Source organism: Diabrotica virgifera, chromosome 1, assembly GCF_917563875.1.
Source record: "Diabrotica virgifera virgifera chromosome 1, PGI_DIABVI_V3a".
In the NCBI taxonomy this organism is placed as follows: domain Eukaryota; kingdom Metazoa; phylum Arthropoda; class Insecta; order Coleoptera; family Chrysomelidae; genus Diabrotica; species Diabrotica virgifera.
Genome location: NC_065443.1, coordinates 78920028 through 78945783, shown reverse-complemented (window position 1 = coordinate 78945783; position 25756 = coordinate 78920028). Strand labels below are relative to the sequence as shown.

Below are 25756 nucleotides of genomic sequence, written 5' to 3'. Positions count from 1 at the left end.
TGAACAGAGATTGAACCCTCATGCAAAAATCAGACTACTATTTATCACCTGTCATAATTCCTGTCATTTGACATATTCTACATGTTCCACTCATTAAAACGCCCATTTGGTGATAAATAGCAGTCTGATTTTTGCATGAGAGTTTAATCTCTGGTCGGAGAGTTTAAGTCTGTTCTGTCGGACAAAATACATGTGCCGTTTTCGTGGTCTGACCGTTCCAAATTTTTAACCTGTTCCACAATTAAAACTTCCCCTGTTCCAGTGTTCACACATATCAAAGTTTATTAGACTAGACACCCTTAAGCTATTAACAAATTTTCAGCTTGCTATTAATCAACTTTTTTTTCATACGCGGCATCCAGACCTAATACTAAAATTTTATTGTACAAACTCAGTTGTGACCTTTTTCCTATCAGCCAGTACATTTTATTGAGTTTCAGACCCAACTGTTTTCTTTTCGTGAATATGTGTTTCTTCCACGTTAATCTGCGGTCCAAGTGCATACCTAGGTATTTTACATCATCCCTTTGTTGTAGTACTTGATTATTTAATGAGACGGTTGGGCACGTATCTTTTCGATTAGTGAACGTTATATGTACTGACTTGCTTTCGTTTACTTTAATTCGCCATGTTTGTAACCAGATATTTATTCTGTCGAGATTTGTCTGGAGCAGTTGCGAGGCGATGTACGGGTTTGAGTGAGCTGCAATTATTGCTGTGTCATCTGCATATGTGGCTGTGATGATGTTTTGGCTTGTAGGAAGATCTGCTGTGTAGAGTAGGTAGAGAACTGGTCCAAGAACACTACCCTGAGGTACTCCAGCTTTGATTGGATATAAGTTAGTGCACTGATCTTTAACTTTTACAAGGAAATGGCGGTGGGAGAGATAGGACTTGAGGATTAGAAAGAAGTTGAGAGGAAGGACTTTTCTTATTTTGTATAGTAGGCCAGTGTGCCAGACTTTATCAAAAGCCTGCGAGACATCCAAAAAGGCTGCAGATCAGTATTGCTTCTCTTCTAAGGCTTTGTTTATGGAATTGCAGACTCGATGAATTTGCTCGGTGGTAGCATGTTGTTGTCTAAATCCAAACTGGTGGTTGGGTATTAGCTGCTTTTCCACGAGGATTGGCTGTAATCTGTCTAGTAAGAGTTTTTCAAAAACCTTTGACATCACTGAAAGTAGACTGATAGGTCTATAGGACTTAACTTCTTCTACAGGCTTGCCTGGTTTGGGTATTAAAATGATTTGTGCCACTTTCCACAAAAGGGGATAGTAACCAGTTCTTAAGATTGCGTTAAAAATCTATGCCAAATATTGCACTCCTTTCTTGGGAAGTTCTTGTAAAATTCTTGCAGTGATTAAGTCGAACCCTGGGGACTTTTTCGGATTCATATCTGTTTGGATTTTGTTGAAAACTTGTTTGGCTGTGAATTTCTCCAACGGTGCTTCTAGTTGGTATGGATATTCTAAATACATTATTAAATATTTAGGTTATAACTCAAGATAAATTAAAAGGAATATATAATTTACTAATAAACAAGAAATTACAATAGACAATCTTGCTGAATATGGAAACAAAATCACATGTTGTCTAAGTTCTTTTAGAATTTCAATTATCAAAGATGGCATCACAATTTCATATATTTCATATTTTATTATGTTGGAGAAATTCGTTAAGATTTAGTCTGTGTAAGAAATATTTTATTGAAAATGCTCAACAGGCCTTGAAGGTCTAGAGCTAGAGCTAATAACACAATAGTATAATACTTATATTACAAAACTTGTATTAAGTGGGGTGGCTTCTTGTCCAATCTAGGGATGGAAAAAACCTATCGGTTATAACCTAAAACCGGTTTTTTTAGCTTGCAATAACCGGTTTTAGCGGTTGTTTTTTGTCCCGGTTATAACCGGTTTTTTCTTTTTACAGTAATAACCGGTGAAAAACCGAATAAGTTACTTCTGAAAAAAATAAGGACTTCGAAGAAAGCATATTGTTTGTTTAAATTCATCAATAATTATTTATTTGTTTATTGTTTATACATCTTCGTTAATGACTCTCGCACTCACTGAGACATTTGATAAGCTGAATTGGCTATTTTGATGAACTTGAGAATAAGCATGTCTTGCTTGTTGAATTGGGGAATGCTAGTTAAAAATAGATATTTGTATCAATCAGCTGTGCAGTCATGGTTGTATAATAATTGTATGGATGATATACCTACGCAAACAAGAGTAAACTTATATTTCATCATTATTAAATCCTGGAGAAAAAAACCATTTAAAAAATGAAAATAATAAAATTGTTTTGTGTATCTTGTGTGTGCAAAAAGGATTTTATTTTTCAAAAACAAAATACAAATACAAATTGCACTGGCGAAGCGTCCATGTAACCATTGTTACCATTGGGAACAGTTAAAATTTGCAAATAAATATTTTATGACCACTATGAAATAATTCCATTTATATTTTTTAAAAACAGAAATCTTTGTTAATAGTATCTACCTAATTCAGTAAAATAGCCAACTAGAAGCACGAAAATATCAGCGAGTTTATGTAAAATCGGTTGCACGTTATTATAATACGCCCTTACCACAGTATATAGAGGTTCCCTCTTTATACTGTGCCCTTACTTACCGTGCGCCGCGCCGTTATTTACCACTTCTGTGAGTGGCAACGATGGTAGGATCTTTGTATCGGTCAGAGGACTGGATCGTCTCTGAAAATTTTGCGGGCACGATGGCTCTTAAGCCGCTGTGGATTAGTATTCGTGTTACCAAATTTTAATTTGGTGACACGGCTAGGTAAGGGCTGGTAGGTACTTTATGTCCCGGTTAGCTAATCGGGACAGATAATACCGACCGTAAGAATATCAGACTTAATAAATGCAATTTTAATTATTATTATAATTATAGGTAATAATTATAATTCCATTTATGAAGTCTGTTATTCTTAGGGCCGGTATTTTCTCGATTAAACTCCGGTTAGTTAACCGTACCGGCCCTTTGGATTCGATTATTGCATAATATGCATTATTAATTATTAGTTTATAACTTGTAACTGTACTTGCTTACTATACAGATAACATATCTATACCTTTTTATCCTATATAAATCATATTAATCGATTTTAATTACTTGTCGAAATATATTAATTAACAACAACATTATTATATGACATATAATAATATTGATTATACAGTACATTGTAGTGTATAATCAATAAAATAAAAATTATTTAATATTTTAGGCTAAAAATGACAAATAAATGTACTGATTAGTATACTAATTATACAATTTGGATTTTTTAATAAAGTATAAAGGTGATATAATACATATTTTACCTAAAAACAACAAATATGTTTTTAGTTTGTAGATACTTTATATAGTTTCTTAAATTTTTAATTTTTTAATTTTATTTCTGTATTTCATCTATTTTTATAATAGACCTGGATCGCGCGTACCAAAAAAAGTTGATTAATAGCAAGCTGAAAATTCACGGTGTCTAGTCGGACAAACTTTGATGTATGGGAACACTGTATATATAAAAATATTTATAAAATACTTCTGGTTTTGGTAACACTTTAGAAAAAGTCACGCGTCGCCACTGACAAATTGAAGACAATAATACATCCAGTTCAGAATTTTAAGAATAATTTTATCAGTTTTACCACTTTTTATGTCACATTTTTGTTTTTATAATTCTTATATTATATGTATATACATACCTATCTACACGTTATAGTCTAATTTACTTTATAATTTATTAGTTACGTTTATAGTCTTATACCTAATTTCACCACCATTTGTATTGTTCAATTATATGATATTATTTGGAGACGAAATTTTCATTACGTTAGTTTATTATAAACGGTGAAACAAAAAGGTAGGTCATAAGTTAAATCACATAGTCTGGAACCAAAAATAGATCGATTGAAACTAACTTACCTTATAGTCCAGGCGCCAAATTGAGGTCACCGTGTCCTTTTTAATTCTGATGAACAAACTCAACGGTTTCTTATGGATTTTTGGCTGCTGATTACAAATTTCGAGGGTGGAATTCGTTCCGAGTGGTCAAAAAATTGTTATAAACAATTTAATTGTTTATAAATTGTTTATAAGGCTCTGGCTCATAAACTAAAAGAGATAAAAAATGTTTCGAATAAAATTTGTTCGTTAATAAAAAAACGAAGAAAAAAACGTTTACTAAACTTAAATCCAACAATTAGAGCTCAAGATATTGTAAAATTAGTGCACAATGCAAATTGCAAATTGCAAAATAAGTATTTTTCTAAGCTTTATCGATCGTTACTCGGCTTCTACGCATGCAAATGAGCCTTAGAAGGTCTCATTTTAAAGTTTAATGAATATGCTTCCAAACAATATTTGTTAAATTACTTTGTCTTCATTTGTTTTAAAGTTTTATCCGTTTGAAGTTAAAATTTTCTTAAAAAATTTTTTCTCAAATTTTTCTAAAAAAAAAACAATAGTGATAGAAGAACTCAAAAGGAACATTTTCAGCTTAAGAAAATGTTCGTATGTTTATTCTTGGCCAAGATATCGATATTTTAATAGCGCGCTCTGAGGCGCGAGATTGTCTCACTGCGTAAAGGTTCACGCGCTAACTTCTGGATGCAAATTATAATTTGTATGTATATATACGTTACCTTCATTTTTCATTTTTGAAGATCCTAATAAAATTTGATCATATAATTCTTAAATTAAATCATCATACTGTACCTCGCGTCACCTTTCATTCTATTTACTTTGTCTTCTATTTTTTGTACTAAATGAGAAAAAAAAAACATTAAAAACTAATATTTCAGAAATATAACTAAAATTGATATTATTTATTAGTACAACATATTTTTACAACCATTATCTTTCATGCATCTGCATCGAGATATACAGAGAATCTCAGCTTTTTTACATCTGCATAAGTTCTTAGAGCAATTTTTACAGTCACATGGTGGTCAAGTCTGTTCTTGTAGACAGTAAAACTAAAACTTTCTGTGGCTTCAGAGTCTAATTATCTATATGATATAAAGTGGATCTAGTTCTTTTGCAACATCATCAAGGCACGTCAATTGTGTGTACGCCGCCACAACATAAATGCTCGTTTTATATGCAATGATGATGCTGTAAAAGAACTCGATCCATTTTTATATGGATATCACATATTGGCGCATTTGCATGCGTATAAGCCGAGTTGCGATCGATAAAGCGTCGAAAAATACTTACATACTTGACTGTGAGTCGATTTTGCGCCTCATAGCGCGCCATTAAAATATCGATGTCTTGACCAAAAATATACTTACGAACATTTTAAAAAGCTAAAAATGTTCCTTTTCAGTTCTTCTATCATTATTGTTAATTAAAGTATAAATGTTTATAGCTCAAATTTACTTGAAACCCTTATAAACAAATTAATGTACAATTTGTTTAAGAAAATTATAACTTCAAACGGGTATAACTTTAAAAAAAATGAAGATAAAGTAATTTGGCAAACTTTGCTTGGAAGCCTATTAACGAAGCTTTAAAATGAGACCTTCTAAGGCTCATTTGCAAGCGTAGAAGTTAAGTTACGATCGATAAAGCTTCGAAAAATACTTATTTTGCAATTTGCAATTTGCATTGTGCACTAATTTTAAAATATCTTGAGTTATAACTGTAGGAATTTAGTTTAGTAAACGTTTTTTCTTCGTTTTTTATTAACGAACAAATTTTATTTGAAACATTATTTTTTATCTCTTTTAGTTTATGAGCCAGAGCCTTACAAACAATTAAATTGTTTATAACAATTTTTTGACCACTCGGATCGAAATCTACCCTTGAAATTCGTAATCAGCAGCCAAAAATCCATAAGAAACCGTTGAGTTTGTCCATCAGAATTGAAAAGGACACGGTGGCCCCTCTGGCGCCTAGACTATTAGTACAAATGTGCACATAAAAAAATGAGGTTGTAGCCCTTAGAAGTTACAAAATGAAAATATATTTTTTGCAATATATCGAAAATTGCTAGGGATTTTATACTGAAAATGGACATGTGGAGTATCACAAACTAAAGTGCAATACAAATAATGTAACGTTGTAACCTATTGGGTATTGAATATTGATTCAAAAAACCGAAAACCGGTTTTTGGAATAACCGGTTTTTTTTACCTAGTGGTTAATAACCACTAGGTTAAACCATCCCTAGGCCAATCATGCTCCTTAACTAATAAATTGATTTACTATTCTCCTCCATTTGTCCATGTTTGTTACTCTTTCTTCTCAACTAATGATTCTCTCATTTCTGAGATCTTCCTGTACGCTATCAAACCATCTTTGTCTGGGTCTTCCTTTCCTTCTTTTCGTGATTGGGCCCCGTTTTAGAGTCATCTTTGGCATCATCTTCCTTTCCATTCTCATCATATTTCCCATCCACCTCACTCTTCGTGCTTTTATGAATCGACTGATGAGTGGTTCGTTATACAGTTTCTCTAGTTCCCTGTTTGTTCGTCGCACCCAATCTTCCTGCGTGTTTTTGCCTCCAAATATAGCTCTGAGAATTTTCGATTCCTACCTACGTTTCGTTTCCAATTTCTCCTTATTTGCTTTTTTCATTGTCCATACTTCGCTACCATACGTCACTGTATAGCCCGATCAAAGAACAATCTGACCCCAAAAAAAATAAAGGAAGAATGAAAATTTGGAAATAGGTAATTGAAATTGTCTATTATTATATAAAAAAAGTTTACAATTCTACATCCCCTCCTGTAATGTTATAATGTAACACGTGGTAGGGTTCCTAGGTTAACTTTGGAGGATAGGTTATAATGAAACAACTTGTATCTATCGTGTCTAGATTCAGAATGGTTTTATTTCCGTTTCACTGTCCTTGTCACTGTCACGTCACTCTTACAATATTACCAACTTGAGTGCGTTCCGAATACTACCTATTTACATACATCACATCCCCCTCTTTTTATAATGACAAAATAAACATAACTTTCTTTAACAAATCTTTAAATAAACATTTATAAATTTCCACAATTGTTTCATTCACCCTTTACCCCCTTTTATTTTATAATAAAATTACTTATAAATCTAGTCTATCAGGTTTTTTAACAATTCGACCTGAAGAGGTTTGTGGAGGTAAGTTTATTGGAGAGTGATGATCAGAATGGTTATCAGAGACACTTTCAAAATTTTGTGACTCACTAGTTTCAGATTCGTTATCTGAATGTTCATCGTCAGAAGTTGCAGGAATGCGAACTAAAAATTGTCTATTTCTTGCAATTTCTGACTCAGAATCTCTTAATTTAATCGAGTAGGTTTTATCTCTTAATTTATGTGTGATAAGACCTTCTCTCAATTTGTTTTTATCTTTAATATAAACTTTTTCATTATTTTTAAGCGGTTTTAAATTTATTGTCCCTCTATCATAATAAGCTTTTTGACTGTTTTGTCTTTTCTGAAAATCGCTGATTACTATTTTAGAATTACATAATTTTGGTTTTAGAATTTTGTCAGTGGTGGGAATCTGAGTTCTAAGTACTCGTGACATTAAAAGTTGAGATGGTGATGGTAAATTTGAATCAATTGGTGTATTTCTAAGTTGTAGCAATGTTAAATATGTATCTTTACCATCTCTAAGAGATTTTCTTAGCGCTTTTTTGTAGGTTTGAATATATCTTTCACTTAGACCATTAGATCTATGATTTTCTGGGCTTGACTTTATGCTTTTAAATTCCCATTCTTGACAAAATTTAACAAATTCATTGGCTGTGTATTGTGGTCCACCATCAGAGTAAAATATTTTTGGTATTCCATGACGAGCAAATATCGATTTTAAATGTGTAATTATAGTTGAACTGGTTGTATCGTTCAACAGACAAATTTCTGGATATTTACTGTAATAATCTACCACCATTAAATAACTTTTTTGACCTATGTAAAATATATCAGAGCCAACTTCCTCCCAGGGGAGTTCTGGGATATTGTGTGGAGTCAAAGGTTCTCTCTTTGCATTTTCAAATTGTGGGCAAATTGGACAACCTTTAACTTCATTCTCAATGTCAACTGTCATGGAAGGCCAATATAATGATTGTCTAGCTAACATTTTACATTTATTTATTCCTTGATGGCCATAGTGAATTCTTTTTAACATTTCTTTTCTCATTACATGAGGAATTATAATTTGACTATTCCTCATCAACAAACTATCAAAGAAGGTTATTTCATCTTTAATCTTAAAAAATGCTTTTAAATCTTTATGTACATTATTTAATTCTTTTGGCCAACCTTTTTTTATGAAAGTCTTTAGATCAATTAGAGTTTTGTCTTTGCTAGTCTCTTCTTTGATTTTTTGCAGTTGATTGTTTGAAACATTAATGTTTAATCTTACTAAACAAATTTGTGATTCTAGTTCAATATCTAAATCATTCTTTATTACAGGCAATTCCGAACAACATCTCGATAGCGTATCAGCTATATATAGTTCTTTACCTTTTTTATACATCAGATTATAGTCATACCTCTGCAATTTAAATAACATTCTTTGAAGTCGTGGTGGCGCATTCATTAAGGGTTTCTTTACTATGGATATCAATGGTTTGTGATCAGTTTCTATATCAAACTTGGAAGCATATATATAATTATGAAATTTCTCACATGCCACCAGAACTCCAAGAAGTTCTTTTTCAATTTGTGCATAATTTTGTTGTGTTAAAGTTAAAGCCTTTGATATGTAAGCTACTGGTTGACCTTTTTGTAAGAGTACAGCTCCTATTGAGTCTTTTGAACAGTCAACCGATATTAAACACTTTTCATTTATATCAAAATGTCTTAATACTGGGCTTTTTGAAATTATTTCCTTAATTTTACTAAAACATTCATCATGTTTATGTGACCAATGCCATTCTACATTTTCTTTAATTAATTCCCTAAGAGGTGCGGTTAAGTCTGACAAATTTTTTATGTGTTTAGACAAATACGTTATCATTCCTAATAATCTCTGTATGTCTTTTTTATTTTCTGGCTTTTTCATATCTTGAATGGCTTTAATTTTATCACTATCAACACTTTGACCATCTTTATTGTAATTAAATCCTAAAAATTTTACATTTTTTACACCAAAACTACATTTTTCATAATTAAATTTGACATTATTTATCCTAGCTCTTTCTAAAACTTGATATAAACATTTATCATGTTGTTGTTTTGATGAGCCATAAACAATTAAATCATCAATATATGTTTCTACACCCTCCATATTAAATATTTTACTGAATCTTTTGTGAAACACTTCACTTGCTGAACTAATGCCATAAGGCAGTCTTAAAAATTTATGTCTACCATAGCAAGTGTTAAAAGTATATAATTTACTACTTTCTTCATCAAGCTTTATGCTCCAAAATGCTTTTGAGGCATCAAGCTTGCTGAAATAAACGTTACCTTTTAAATTTGCAGCTATTTCATCAATCGTAGGGAGTTGAAAGTGCTTTCTTTTGATAGCTTTATTCAAGTCTCTAGGATCTATACAAACTCTTATAGAATTACTTTTTGGTTTTCTTACCAAGACTATCGAGTTGACCCAATCTGTAGGTTCATCAACCTTCTCAATTATTCCATTTTTCTCCATTTCAGCTAATTCAAGTTTTAGTTTCTCCTTTAATTGTAGTGGAATCTTTCTTGGAGGATGTATAACTGGTTGTGCAGTTTCATTTAGCATGATTTTGTATGGCTCATCTAAGCAGCCTATACCTGAAAAAACTTCTTTAAATATTTTTTTCACATCAGAGTAATCATTTTTAAATGTAACTTCTCTAGAATTCAAATTATTTTCAATTTTTTCTATAGTATTGATTCTTTTTAAAATATTTAAAGCTTTACATGTAGGAAGACCTAATACCGTTGGTGAATTAATTTCTACCACATAAAACATTATGTTGTACATGTTATCTTTATACTTGCATTCTAAACTACATTTTCCAATGACCCTAAGTGTTTCATCCGAAAATGTCGTTAACCTGCAGTTTGTTTTCTGTAGTTCAACATTAACTTCTAGAGAATTTAACTTATTTATTGATATTACGTTTGCCATTGCCCCTGTATCTAATCTACAGCTTAATTTACGCTTGTTAACATCAAAATTTATCATGAAATCATCATCAAAACTGCTATTTTTAGTATTTACCAAGCCTATAAACAAATCATCTGATTCTGAATCATCTACATCTACATACTTAATTTGTTTTTGAAAACATTTTTTTGCATAATGCCCTATTTTATTACATAAATTACACTTAGCTTTATATGCTTTGCATGGTTGGCCTCTGTGCTCCATTCCGCACCTACTGCACCCTGAACTGCTTCCAGATTTACCATTGAACTGGCCGTCTTGGGACTTTGAATGAGTTGGATTCACTCTTCTGTCTTCCCACTGTTCTCTATTTACATATTTCTTATTGAAGTTTCTTTTCTTTATGTAGTGCACCTCCTCTGACTTCATTTTTTCAGACTGGATTTTCGAACTTTCTATACTTTTACACAGATTGATTGCTTTTTCCAAGCTCATCTCATCTTCTTCTAATAGTCTCTGTCTCATCGTTTCATCTGCTACCCCACAAGTTATGAAAGTCTTAATCAGACTGTCCTCCAAATTCTCTAGCTCACAATTTTTTGCCTTGTTTATAATATCTGTTATAAATTTGTCTACTGACTCACCTTCTTCTTGTTTTCTGGTGAACAGGCAATACCTTGCATTTGACACGTTGCTTTTTGGCTTGAAATGTGCTTCAAATTTTTTTATTAACAGTTCTAACTTGTCTTTTTCTTCTGTTGAGAACTTAAACGTGTTATATATTTTGAACCCTTCGTCCCCTATTAACTGTAATAGCTGTGCACACTGGGTTATTTCAGGTTTCTTTGTTAATTCTGTAGCTTGTAAATAGTTTTTGAATCTTTGTATGAAGAATTTCCAATTTTCATACAAGTTACCTGACATTTGCATCGAGTTTATTTGCCTTGAATTCCATTGCACTTATATCTTTTCTTAACGTATTCGATCTTGTTCGGCACCATGTAATGTTATAATGTAACACGTGGTAGGGTTCCTAGGTTAACTTTGGAGGATAGGTTATAATGAAACAACTTGTATCTATCGTGTCTAGATTCAGAATGGTTTTATTTCCGTTTCACTGTCCTTGTCACTGTCACGTCACTCTTACAATATTACCAACTTGAGTGCGTTCCGAATACTACCTATTTACATACATCACACCTCCATTTAAAAAAATGGAGCGGATACCCCCTTCACGGGGGTGAAAAATATACATTCAAAATAAGTCCGGAATTGGATTAAATGACTAATTCTAAACAACTTTTGTTCTATAGAGTTTTTTCACTAAGTTAATACTTTTCGAGTTATTTGCGAGTGAACATGTTCATTTTTAACCAGAAAAAATATGTTTTTGGTAGGTTTTTCGCAAATACCTCAAAAAGTAAGTATTTTATCGAAAAAAATATTGTTAGCAAAATATAGCTTATAAAAGATTGAAAAAAATGGTGTACGCATGAAGTCTGTAGACCCAATAGAAGCAGAGTTGTAGCTAACGAAAAGTAGGTTCTTATTCGTCAAATTCCAAATCGAATATTTCAACGTGAAATAACCAAGAAACGAAGCACTTTTCGGGGAAAATTCATTAACTCTTTTTTGTTTTAGTGTTTAAAAATTGTTTAAAAAAGGTTTATTTTGTTTTTCAAAAAAATGTATAACATTAAAAGTAAGTGAGTTACGCTCAAAATATTGTTGGTTCCTCTCATTTTTTGGTAAAAAGAATCACGAAAATTACTCCCTAACTGGCACCCCAAATAAATTTAATCATTATCGCTTCACAAGTTACTTTGATTGTGTATTCTCTATATGATCTGTCAGCTTCATCAGAAAGTGCTTATTTTTGAGAAGGCTCTAGTTAAAATGGCTTGAACGAGTAACTAACGAGTTTAGGCAAATTTTGAACAGCCATAGCATAACAAATTTTTTTCTAAGAAGAAAACAAAAAATCCAAAATATTCAGAAAAGCAAAACGTACATTTTATTACTCTTTGAGATTTTTGGTATTACGAATAATTTTTAAGTTCAATTGAAAAAAATTGGAATTTTTTTTCTAAATTAATAAAAATGTTTTATTTTAAAACAATTTTTTTCAAAAATGAGAATTTTGGACCAATGAAAACTTATAGATCATGTAAGTAATACATAAGTAACGTAACTTGTAAAGCGGAAATGATTAATTTTATTTGGGAAGTTAATTAGGGGGTGATTTTCGCGATTTTTTTTAGCAAAAAATAAAAGGAACCAACAATATTTTGAGCGTAACTCACTTACTTTTAATGTTAAAAGTTTTTTTTTAAAACAAGAATAAACCTTTTTTAACGCTTTAAAAAAGTTGTAATCAGTTTTCCCCGAAAAGTGCTCCGTTTTTTGGTTATTTCCCGTTGAAATATTCGATTTGGAATTTGACGAATAAGAACCTACATTTCATTAGCTACAACTCTGCTTCTATTGAGTCTAGAGTCTAGAGTATTTTTTTATGTTTTTATTAGCTATATTTTTGCTAAGAATATTTTTTTCGCTAAAATACTTACCTTTTGAGTTATCTGTGAAAAACAATCCAAAAACATGTTTTATTTTTGTTCAAAATAAACATATTCACTCGCAAATAACTCGAAAAGTATTGACTTAATGAAAAAACTCTAGAACAAAAGTTGCTTAGAATTAGTCATTTTATCCAATTCCGGACTTATTTTGAACATATGTTTTTTCACCCTCGAGAAAATATTTTTCACCCCGTATTTCCTAATTTTTGTAAAATGCAGGGGATGAAGAATTGTAAACTTTTTCTTATATAATAATAGACAATTTCAACTACCTGTTCCCAGATTTTCATCCTTCCTTTATTTTTTTGGAGGTTTTTGAAAAGTTTTGTGTTCGTTGATCGGGCTAGTACTTAGGCCTTATGACCGTTTTATATATCCTTAGCTTTGTTTCTTTCGATACATATTTCGATTTTATCAGTGGTCTTAGGTTTCTCATTTTTTTTATTTCCCTTTGCTAATCTGGCATTCAGTTCGCATTCTTCCTGACCTTTCTCTTCTATAATAACCCTCAGATACGTAAAATATTAACTGCATTAAATTTCTTTTATTTTCACTATAAATCATCGTCAATCAGTTTCTTGAACTTCGATGACACAAAAACGAACAAAAGTAGGATATAAATATTGACGTTCTACATTTTTTGCTACATTATATTTCGTACACTAGTTCGGTTTCCTTATTTTTATAATATTGTTTATGACATGCCATAGCGTGACATATTTCCATCGTAAACTGAATATGCAACTTTACCTTAAAACTCCCAATCGAAATATCGATTTTGAATAGTTTGCATGCTTACGACCCACAGAAATATTTATGATAGGTTCATCTGAGCTACTATGTTGTAGTGTAATTCAAGTATTTTATATTGGAATCCGTTTACATCACGAATAGATTACAAGCTAATCAGAGTTCAGCAATATAATATATTTTTAACAAAGTAGTAAAACTCGAAGAGGTACCACAAAGTTTTTTATTTAATAATAAGTCATATACGGACGCGTTTCGGCTCTGCACGAGCCATTATGCATCAGCTTAAGTACAGGAACATAGAAAACAAAGGACTGACCAGAAACAGAAAGGAAAAAGAATCAACTGATTAACATTGTATGTAAAAATATGCACACACTTCATCATTATTGGCGTGCATCTTTTTGCACACACTTCATCATCATTGGCGTGGAAGTGTGTGCATCTTTTTACATACAATGTTAACTAGTTGATTCTTTCTCCTTCCTGTTTCTGGTCAGTCCTTTGTTTTCTACGTTCCTGTACTTAAGCTGATGATGGCTCGTGAAGAGATGCAGAGCCGAAACGCGTCCTTATATGACTTTTTATTAAATAAAAAACTTTGTGGTACCTCTTCGAGTTTTCCTACTTTGTTACCTCGAGACCCCATTTGAGAAATATGGATACTTCTCTTCATGTAATATATTTTTTCTATATTGTAGTATAATTACACCCTCCCCCCAAATAATTTAAGATAGGTAACTGTTAACTAAGGTTAAAACGAATTCAGCGACAAAAACCAAAAACCAATGTACTTAACTTTGACGATATAAACATAAAACATAACATTAAAAAAGAATTTAACAATAGAATAACAAACATCGGAGAACAACTAGAAGATCCCGAAGAAATATGGAGTGAATTTAAAAATCAAGTTAACGAAATCTCCACAAACAATGATGATAGAAAAAACTTAATCAAGAAAAATAAATGGATGACAGACGACATCTTGAAATTGATGGAACAACGACGACTGATCAAATCTAATGAAACAGAATATAGACACCTGCAGAGAAGAATAAAAAAGGAGATCAAATTAGCCAAAGAAAAATGGATGAGAGAAAGGTGCGACGAAATGGAGGATGTGATATCTAGACACGACTTGTTTAATGTGCACAAAAAAACTAAAAGAAATAAGTAACATATTTAAAAAACGAGTTCCCTCTGTGCTCGTTGACAATAATAACAAAATTATTGTAAATGAGCACGAAATAAGAAAAGAATGGCAACTGTATATATCAGAGTTGTTTGAAGATGATAGGAATAATATTACCTAATTCTACCAAAACTGTACTGACGGCCCAGAAATTATGAAATGCGAAGTAGAACACGCTATAAATAGTGCTAAAATTAGAAAAGCTTGTGGTCCAGATGATACACCAACTGAGTTGCTGAAACTAATAGAGGATGATAACATAAAAGTAGTAGTAAGACTTTTTAATTCAATATATAGCACCGGAGTGATTCCCACAGATTGGCTCAAATCCATCTTTGTCGCAATACCTAAAAAACACAATACGAGAAAATGCTCAGAATATCTATTAATTAGCCTAATGAGCCACACTCTTAAGATTTTCCTAAAAACACTTCACAACAGAATTAGACGCAAATGCGAAGAAGATCTCGAAGATACCCAATTTGGTTTTAGAACTGCTATGGGTACCAGGGAGGCACTTTTTGCGCTTAACATCCTATTATAAAAATGCCGTGATCAAAGAAAAGATGTATTTGCATGTTTCGCGGACTTCGAAAAGGCATTCGATAAAGTACAGCATGTAAAATTAATGCAAATACTGAAAAATATCGGAATAGATGACAAAGATATTCGTGTCATTAAAAATTTGTACTGGAATCAAACTGCTACGGTCAAAATTGGAGATAACTACATATGAAATCTCCATACAACGAGGCGTCAGACAAGGTTGCATTTTGTCACCAACATTGTTTAATGTTTACTCGGACCAGTTATTTAAAAAGGCACTTGAGAGACAGCCAGCCATATGGAATAAAAATCAACGGAGAACTACTTAATGTGATAAGATATGCAGACGATACAGTAATTCTGTCAGATAATATTGAAGGTCTCCAAATTCTGCTTGATCGTATTCACGAGGTAGGAGAGGAAATGGGCATTAAAATAAACTCAAACAAAACCAAATTTTTAGTGTTTAGTCGTGACCCACATCCCGATGCAAAGCTTCAATTAAACGGAGTCCAAGTTGAGAAAGTTCACAAAATGACATATCTGGGAACTGTGATAACGGACCAACTAGATCCAGACATAGAAATAAAACGTAGAATAGCAATGACTAAAACCACTTTTACGAAAATGAAGTCATTTCTTTGCAATAATCATCTCAGTTTAGAACTAAGACAAAGAATGGTCAAGTGCTATGTTTGGTCCGTACTTTTGTATAGTGCAGAAGTGTGGACGCTAAAAGTATCGATTATGAACAGAATTGAAGCGTTGGAAATGTGGATTCATAGAAGGATGCTGAAGATATCCTGGACAGCAAGAAAAACTAATGAAGAAGTACTAAGGAAGGTCAACAAAGATAGAGAACTGCTAAAGACTGTTAAACATCGAAAAATGTCTTATCTGGGACATATAGTGAGGGGAAGTCGATATAAAATATTACAACTGATCCTTAAAGGCAAAATAGAGGGCCATAGAGGTGTACGAAGAAAACAAGTTTCTTGGTTAAAAAACATTCGTGAATGGACTCAGATATCAAATGCAGGACAACTATTCCATATTGCAGAAGATCGAGAAGCCTTCGCAATGGTGATCGCCAACGTCGGATAATTCTGATATCGCACGTGAAGAAGAAGAAGAACTGTTAACTTGGTAACTTCAGTAGTTGTGACCATCTTCACATACTAAAGTTATGGGCTATTGAGGGAGTAGAGGGCATAGGCGTAACCAGGGGGGGTTTTGGGGGTTGTAACCCCCCCCCATTGGGATGTACTTTGAGCTCTATACGCTTAACACCATAGCCCTCAGAGACCTTCCAGTAGTTGTAACCCCCCCCTTAGGATCATCCTGGTTACGCCTATGGTAGAGGGAGCACTGGTCAACAGCAAAATAGAGTCTAGATATAGGATTTGAAATGTAAATGCTTAATAAAAGCAATGAAAGAATTTAATATACCAACACAACTAATAGAACTGATAAAAGAATCTCTAAAAGTAGAAAGTAAAATCCGGATACAAAACGAACTAACGGAAACAATAGATGTGAAAAAGGGACTACACCAGGGAGACGCTCTATCATGCATCTTGTTCAACATCGTACTCGAGAAAATAATGAGGGACACAACAGTCAATACTCGAGGAACAATCATTAATAAAAGCGTGCAAATGCTAGCATTTGCAGATGATGTTGACATAATCGCAAGATCAAGAAAAGAAATGATAGAGGCATTCAATCAAACAGAACGAGCTTCACCAAGTAGTGGCCTTAAAATCAACCAGAACAAAACAAAATATATGCAGGTAAGTAAAAACGCAGAAATAAGGCAGCCACAAAATATAAAAATAGGAGAATACAACATTGAGGGGGTAAAAAACTTTACATACTTGGGATCCCTAGTCACGTCTGATAATAACGTAGCGGAGGAAGTGAAGAGGCGAATATTTATTGCCAATAAAAGTTACCATGGCTTAATTCGGCAACTAAGATCAGATAACATAGCAAGAAAAACAAAATGCCAAATATACAAAACCTTAATAAGACCGGTACTCACATGCGGCTCAGAACCCTGGACACTCACTAAAAGAGAGGAAACATTGCTAGCCACCTTTGAAAGAAAAATCTTGCGACACATATATAAGGGCACAAAAGAAAACGGAATTTGGCGAAGAAGGTACAGCTTTGAACTATACAAAATATACCAGGATCCGGATATCATAACATTCATTAAAATAGGACGGCTGCGTTGGATGGGACATGTAGAAAGAATGGAAGAAGGCGAAATACCAAACAAAATATTCAAACAGATGTCAGTAGGAAAAAGAACAAGAGGAAGACCGAAGCTGAGATATTTAGAACAAATAGAAAATGATATATTAACCTTAAAAATAAAAAACTGGAGAAAAAAAGCACGAAACAGATCAGAATGGAGAAGAATCCTGGAACAGGCCAAGACCCAGAAAGGGTTGTCGAGCCAGTGATGATGATGATGATAGGATTTGAAATGGGCGCAGTTCCCAAAGGCCATAAAAAAATATAGGATTTGTGAACATGCTATATGAATATATGAACACATATCTAGTAGGAAGGAGACGCGTTTCCTGGTTGAAGAACCTGAGATAATGGTTTGGTTGCAGCTCAAGGCAACTGTGCAGAGCAGCTGCCTCGAAGGTCAAAATAGCCATGATGATCGCGAATCATCGTCGCAGAGATGGAACTTAAAGAAAAAGAAGAAGAAGAAGAAGAAGAAGAAGAAGAAGAAGAAGAAGAAGAATAGTAAACATAAAATAAATGTCTATACAATCGAACCCGCTTATTAGAGTACCGGTTATAGGAATATCCAGTTTATGGAATATTAATTCGAGGTCCCGAAACGTTTCCATTTACTCCTTAATAAGTTTATCCGTTTATTGGAATACGTATTCATAAAGCAATACCGCTTATTAGAATAATATTTTTCAGATCGGCGAATAAATTTTTACTTACAATTTCGAATTTCTTAAAAATAAAAATTATGTCTTGTACTATGGGTTCTCTCCAAGGGCTTTGAAGACCTGTAGTGCTGTTTTATTTATAATATTTCGGTTTGTCAGATAGGTAATAAATATTTTATTGCGTTGTTATGAGTACCAATTCAATCGTTTACCGACAAATCCATTCGTAAAATAATTTCCTTTGTCTAGAAACTATACAGTCGGAAAAATGAAAGAATACCCTTGAACGAACATATAAAACACGCTGTATTTTCCTGTCACAGTGTCACAAAGAAAATTGTCCAGTGCAAGTACATGTAAGAATAATTATTACATGTAATTGCGCTGGCCAATTTTTTGTGTGACACGGTGACAGGAAAATACAGCGTGTTTTATATGTTCGTTCATGGGTATTCTTTCATTTTTCCTACTGTACATATTGCCAGCCAGTTGAATGTTATAAAATTTTTAAGAAAAAGTTCGGCCATCCTAATCGCTTGTAAAGTTATAAAACGTTTTCGGAATGGCCAAACCATTGTAAATTTTTCTAATTTATATAATTCAGAGGAACAAAAGTGACTAGTATTTTATGTAACAAAAAAACAAGCTATAATTACCGATTATTTTTCAAGACTAAAAGTCATTTTCTTATTAAGTATATTATGTATTTTAACATGAAAATATTTACATAATCTATATATTGCATACATTTCATATCAATTACTGTATGCATCCACATAATACAATGTAATTTGGTTTTTTAATAAATAAGTTACGCTATTGTACTATTGACATAAAAAGACCTAAAACCATAAATATACATAAAAATAATATAAACATAGCATGTACTATTATGTATTACGTATATTCGGTAGGTACACTTATTGCAGCTAGCCACCAATGATCGGTTATTAGAATACCCCGGTTATAAGAATATTTTTGCTTGGCACGAAGGCTATTCCAATAAGGGGGTTCGACTGTATATTATGTAAATAGCACCAAACTTGAGCAAGTTGATCAAATTATTTACCTTGGATATTGGTTAATTTGTAACGCAAAGAGTCACAGTGAAATTAGATCCAGAATTGAAGAGGCCAGGACCTCTTTTAGAAGGATGTCCAAGGTATTATGTACAGAGACCTAAAATTGGCATTGCAGATCCGCCTGCTTCCCAGCTACGTGTTCTCGGTCGTACTTTATGGTGTCGAGTCTTGGACTGTGAATAAAAGTGGTCTAAATCGCCTTAAGGCTTTCGGAATGTGATGCTATAGAAGAATTTTAAAAGCTTCTTGGGTGGAGAAGATTGGAAACTCCACAATACTAGAACGTCTCAGTAAGACCACTGAGATTATAAAAAGTATCAAGAAAATAAATCTGGAGTATTTCGGCCATGTAATGAGAAGTCCCAAATATAGGTTACTTCAAAACATTATTCAGAGGAAAATATCAGGCAAATTCTGTCCAAAACTACTAAGTCTGGATCCCGCATAAGAAAAAAAAGTTTATTAATAGAAAGCTGAAATTTTTTTTATAGCTTAACGGTGTCTAGTCGGACTAACTTTGATATATAGGAATACTGGAACAGGGGAAGTTTTAATGGTGAAACAGGTTAAAAATTTTGAACGACAGACTACGAAAACGTCAGATGTTTTTTGTCGGACAGAACTTCCAATTGCTTTGTTGCCCTTTCATTAAACTCTCATGCAAAAATCAGACTGATGTTTATCGCCAAATGGGTATTTTAATGAGTGGAACACGAAGAACATTATGGTGGCTCCTGACTTCTGAGTGATTCAAAAGTGATTCAAAAGTGCTGACTGTTAATAAACACCCACTGAATATTATTGCAACTCGACCTTGTATCAAATACTAGCATGCATCGATGCAAAAACTAGGTTAATCGTATTTATTAAAAACAAACATTACCACGGGCATTTAATTATTAAAAGGTTTATTTTTAATATGATGTTTACTGAGATGCTGTGTATCCCAATTCAACATGTTAAATGACAGGAATCATGTTGGTTAGTAATAGCAGTCTGATTTTTGCATGAGAGGTTAATGAAAGGGTAACAAATCAATTGGAAGTTCTGTCCGACAAAATAGATCTGACGTTTTCGTAGTCTGACGTTCCAAATTTTTAACCTGTTCCACAATTAAAACTTCCCCTGTTTCAGTGTTCCCATATATCAAAGTTTGTCCGACTAGACACCCTTAAGCTATTAACAAATTTTCAGCTTGCTATTAATCAACTTTTTTTTGGTACGCGGTATCCAGACCTATACGAGATTGTTGTGGTATTGAAACAAGCATGCTATTTAGGGTGGCAGTGAAGAGAATTAAGATAGCTATGATAGTAACCAACGTTCTGAAAGGACATAGTAAATGAAGAACAAACTGTTACTAAACGTTATTTGAAACAAATGTGTTAAAATGTTCCCAACATTAGATACAAGATAAGTGTAATTAGGGAACCAACCTATCATAAAAGTAATGACAATGAGAATGGTTATAATTTAAATAGTATTAACCTTAATATTGCAAATATTCTTCTTCTTTTAGTGGCTATTCGTTTCGAATATTGGCGATCATTCTGGCTATAATTATTTTATTAACTGAGGCTCTAAATAGATTAGTTGTTGTTGTGAAGAACCATTACCTCAGGTTCTTTAACCATGATATTCTTCTTCTTCCAATTCCTCGCTTCCATTACCTTGAAGGATTACCTTCAGTAATCTATATTTAGTGCGGTTTCTCATTATGTGTCCGAGATATTCTAACTTTCTCCTTTTAATGGTATACATCACCTCTCTTTCTTTGCCCACTCTTCTTAATACGGTCTCGTTGGTTATCTTGTCCGTCCATGATATCCTTAGGATTCGCCTGTATAGCCACATATCGAAGACTTCAAGTTTTTTCTCCATTGCTTCAGTGAGTGTCCAGGATTCAACTCCGTAATACAATATTGAGAAGATATAACATCGTAGGAGACTTATTTTTATCTCTAGATTAAGGTTCTGGCTTTTAAAGAGTTTGGCCATGTTATTGAATGCACTCATAGCCTTCTCTATTCTACATTTTATTTCTTGTGAGTGTTCCCATTGTTCGTTTACTATTGTTCCAAGATAGTTATACTGTTTTACTCGGTCCACTGGTGTATTATTGATAAGTAGTTGGGCGTCTCTAATTTTATTTTTGCTGATGATCATAAATTTAGTTCTTGATATATTTACTTGAAGTCCAAATCTTTCACTTACTTTATTTACTTTGTTTATTAGTTGCTCTAAAATGTTCAAACTGTCTGCAAAAATAACGGTGCCGTCTGCATAGCGGATGTTGTTTAGGTGTTCTCCATTTAGAAGTATTCCATATTCGCAATTTTCCAAGGCTTCACTAAATATTTCCTCTGAATATAGGTTAAATAATATAGGTGAAAGTATACAACCTTGTCTAACGCCTCGTAGAATCTGGATCGCTTCCGTTGGTTCACCTCCAAGATTCGTTCTTATTGTGGCTGATTGGTTCCAGTATAAATTTTGTATTATACGTCGGTCTTTATCATTCGTTTGGGCTTTTGTTAGAACATTCATCATTTTTCGGTGTTGAACTGTATCAAATGCTTTTTGGTAGTCCACAAAGCAGGTGTAAATATCGCAAGTCATATCTCTGCATCTTTGAAATAAAACCTGTAGACTAAACAGTGCATCTCTTGTACCTATGACATGCCTTTCATGAACCCAAACTGTGTGTCTTGTATTCTCTCTTCGCATAGTTTGTATATTCTACGATGTATAATTTTAAGAAAAAGTTTTAATGTATGGCTCATTAGACTTATTAGTTTACATTCTCCGCACTTTTTTGCTCCCTATTTTTTTGGTAAGATAATAAATTCTGAAACTAGCCAATCTTTTGGGATATTGCCTGTGTCATAGATATTATTGAAGATTTTACATAGTATTCGTAAAGATTCATCATCAAGAAATTTAAGAAATTCAGATTGCGAATATAACAACTGTATTTTGTCCAACATTGTAAACTAAAAAAAAATACATAACCTTCTTTTAGGTTTATAACTTCTTTTTTCAATTTATTTATTGTTTTAATATACAAAATTACATTTATTGAAATTCTGATTTTTCTTTACAGGGAAAGAAGTACTGAAATGGGTTCATTAAGCAGAGAAGAGCGCAGAAGAAGGAGGAGAGCCACCCAAAAATATCGAACTGCTCACGCCACAAGAGAGCGAATTAGGGTAGAAGCATTTAACGTTGCTTTTGCAGAATTAAGAAAACTTTTGCCTACATTACCTCCAGATAAAAAACTATCGAAAATAGAAATCTTAAGACTCGCAATTTGTTATATAGCATATCTTAATCACGTCCTGGATGTATAAAATATTAAATCGATAATCGATTGAAATAATACCTTATAAATGTAGATAAAAGTGACTGTGTTTAAAACTTAAATGAAGATAATGAACTATTAAAACGTGCTGCCATACTAGAGAAGTATATTTCAAGCACACTTTTTTTTCTTAATAAGAGACAAGTTGGACCTCGATTGGACGGATCCAGCAGTACTAGGTCCTCCAAATATCTCCCACTGTCCCCACTGAGTTTCATCAGTTTAAAGCAATAAAAATTCTATTGTAAAGCCTTGAGATAAATTTTAAAAATAAAGGACGCAACATTTTGAGTTATACATGCGTCAGTTCAGCTGGTTGGTGGGTATCCTCTGCTGCTCCGTAGTGCTTCTTGTCGTGGTCTCTACTCGACAGTAGGGGAGACCGGGGCAGCTTTTTTATCAGTTACTATAGATCCAAAATCTCTACTTTATCATCAATTTTGGTCTAATAGGCATCATCTGACAAAAAAATTAATATGTATCTTGCGTATTTGGATAAAATCGCAAATTGATTTGAAAAAAATGCAAAATTACATGTCCAGTGTACCCCGTAGCGGGGTAAACTGGTCACAGCATCGCAAATGGACTTAAGTCTACACGTACAATATTATCCAGGTATAAGGTATAAAATTGTCATTAAAACGTAAGAGTCCTAGTGTTCTAGACTCCCTAGTGTTGTTGGAACCGGTCATTGTTGTTGGATCTGGATGCAACAATGTCACTTTCATGAATAACGTCTACGTCTTGACTTTCTGGAAACATGTAGGTCATCGCTCTCTTGCTTGTTAGGAAATTAACAGTGTAATTAGACGATTTTTTGTACTTTACCAATAATAAAACACCTTACCATTTTCCCTTCTCAAATACTTTACCAAAATGTAGCTATTCGTTTGACCTTATCGGTGTTAAAATTTAGACAATGTTCTTCATTTTCTGTCGCAGAGCACCACTCCTCATCAATATCGTCTTCAGTGTCTATCATGTCGACCTCTTCATCTGCTGAGTCATTTGTGTCATAATCAGGCGTCTTCGTAACATTATTAATATTCTTAGTTCCTGTAACTCTTAATTTTTTTGCACCTTCTTTTTGTTTCTATCGGCTTACTTCTATGTTCTTCTTCATCTCTTATTTCGTATAAATTTGGCGTATCGGTTAAATTTTTTGAAGTAGTCTTTTTGCGTTTTGTAGACTGTGATGTCGACTGAACAGCTTTTGGTATCTAACGGAATAGTCATTAGGTACTAGTGTAATTATAGAATCTTGTTTTACGGTGCAGTTTTTAGGTGTTCTCTGTTGATCAATTGTTGACTCTGTTGTCTTTAGTTCCGGATGAGTGGTTTGTCCGTGTTGGAGTAAAGGCATTGTGTCCGTAATTGTTGTATAGTCCGTAAATGTTGTAGTGCGCAATAGAAAACTGCATTGCAATAGGTTTAATTGACCATCCGCCATTGAAAACAATTCGCAATGCTGCAAGCATAGTTTTTTCGCTGGTAAGAGCAATTTCCGTTTTCATCTTTCTATTTCTCACCATATTTTCCTAAAACAGTTTATATAAAACACTGGCACTTTCTGATGGGGGTACAGTGGTCACTTCTCGAAACCTGAGAAAGTAGTGACCACTGTACCCCTTTTTGAAATGGCCACTGTGCCCCAAAGTACAACTATGTTGTAAATTATTATATATTCAAAACAAAAGGTTATTCTTTATATTTTTATGGGACAGTAGAATATTAATACATGCAACAATCAACTACATAAAGAAAATAAATTTACTTTAATCGAATCCGCCAGAAATTCGACAAACTTTGGAGACCGAATTATTACTTGACATACACAAATTTGAGGTTAGAGTTTTTATTGGTAATCTGCTTTAACTACTAAGTCGTATTATAAACTCTAACACTTAAACTTATTTTTGCTTTTTTCTACTAGGTGACCGTAGTAGCAACGCATTCCATTTAACGTGACCACTGTGCCCCCATGTCCACTGTGCCCCGGTCTCCCCTACGTTTTATCCATTGGTTGTCTCATAATCTGGCAATGCGTCCTGCCCAATTCCACTTTTGCGACGCGACTTTTTCAATAGCGTCTGTTATTTTTCCTTGATTTTTTCTCGAGTCTTATTATAACATAGATAGGTGGTGATGTATGAAGTGGCTAAATTCTCAGATTTCACTTTAGTATATAAATATTATAAATTGAAACAGACTGTATGACTTGTACACACTTCTAAATATGTCAAACCGGCAAACAGGTGTATGTTCTCAAAGAAATTGAAAGTGTGTAAAAAAATTTTAATAATCAGCTAAGTACTTTCAACACATAACGTGCCATCATCAGAGCTTCGTCCTCTTATAAATCCTTCATAGAAGAGTAATTTTTAAAAATCACATGATAAGTATCCATGTTAGTATCCATGATTTATCATGTGATTTTTAACAATTGCTATTCTATGAAGGATTTATAAGAGGACGAAGCTCTGATGGTGGCACGCTATGTGTTGAAAGTACTTAGCTGATTATTAAATTGTTTTTACACACTTTCAATTTCTTTGAGAACGTACACCTGTTTGCCGGTTTGACCTATAAATATTATGTTCAAAACTAAAGAATTTGCTTTATTTTTTTAATTGTTGCATTTATCTGAAAAAGCTGTGAAATTACGCAAATTCATATTATGCAAGTATGTGATGCGAAATTATCCGAACCCTACTTATTAAATATATTCTTTCTATAGTGACTAGCATCATCATCAATGGCGTTACAACTCTTCGTGAGTCTTTGCCGCGTTTACTATTGCCTTCCATGTTTGTCGGTCCTGTGCCACTAATTCCCATTGTCTCACTCCCATTTTCTCTAGATCTTCTTTGACCACATCTTTCCACCTTTTTCTAGGCCGTCCTACAGACCTTCTTCCATCTGGCCCTTCCCAGAACACATTGTTTATAAGGCGATTGTCGCTACTGCGTATCACATGCCTTGTCCATCTGAGTCTATACTGACTATCAGTTACGTATATTGGTTTCTAGGAGATTCTGACTTTATCTATTGCTGCCGTAAAAAGTTATGTAATAATAATAATAATATTCTCCCGTTTTATACCGCTAACGCGGCTTTGAGATTATAGCAGGATAGTCTGATATCTCTAGTCATGTAATACGTAATACAGAAAAGTCATGTAATGCTTAAGTTAAACCATTTAGTTGGTCCATTCAAGATATCCTTCTTCTTTCTAGATCCTCTCTTCTGTATACC

General features: G+C 33.2%; 1 protein-coding gene across 1 annotated transcript in view; it reads left to right on the top strand.

Moving 5' to 3' along the window:
- Positions 1-24837, top strand: part of LOC114349384 (helix-loop-helix protein 1) — a 53994-nt gene extending 29157 nt beyond the window's left edge. Inside the window, exon 3 of the mRNA XM_028299732.2 lies at positions 22244-24837. Coding sequence (XP_028155533.1) covers positions 22244-22490 — 247 coding nt within the window. The 3' untranslated portion in view covers positions 22491-24837. The remainder of the gene's footprint in view (positions 1-22243) is intronic.
- Positions 24838-25756: the final 919 nt, after the last annotated feature.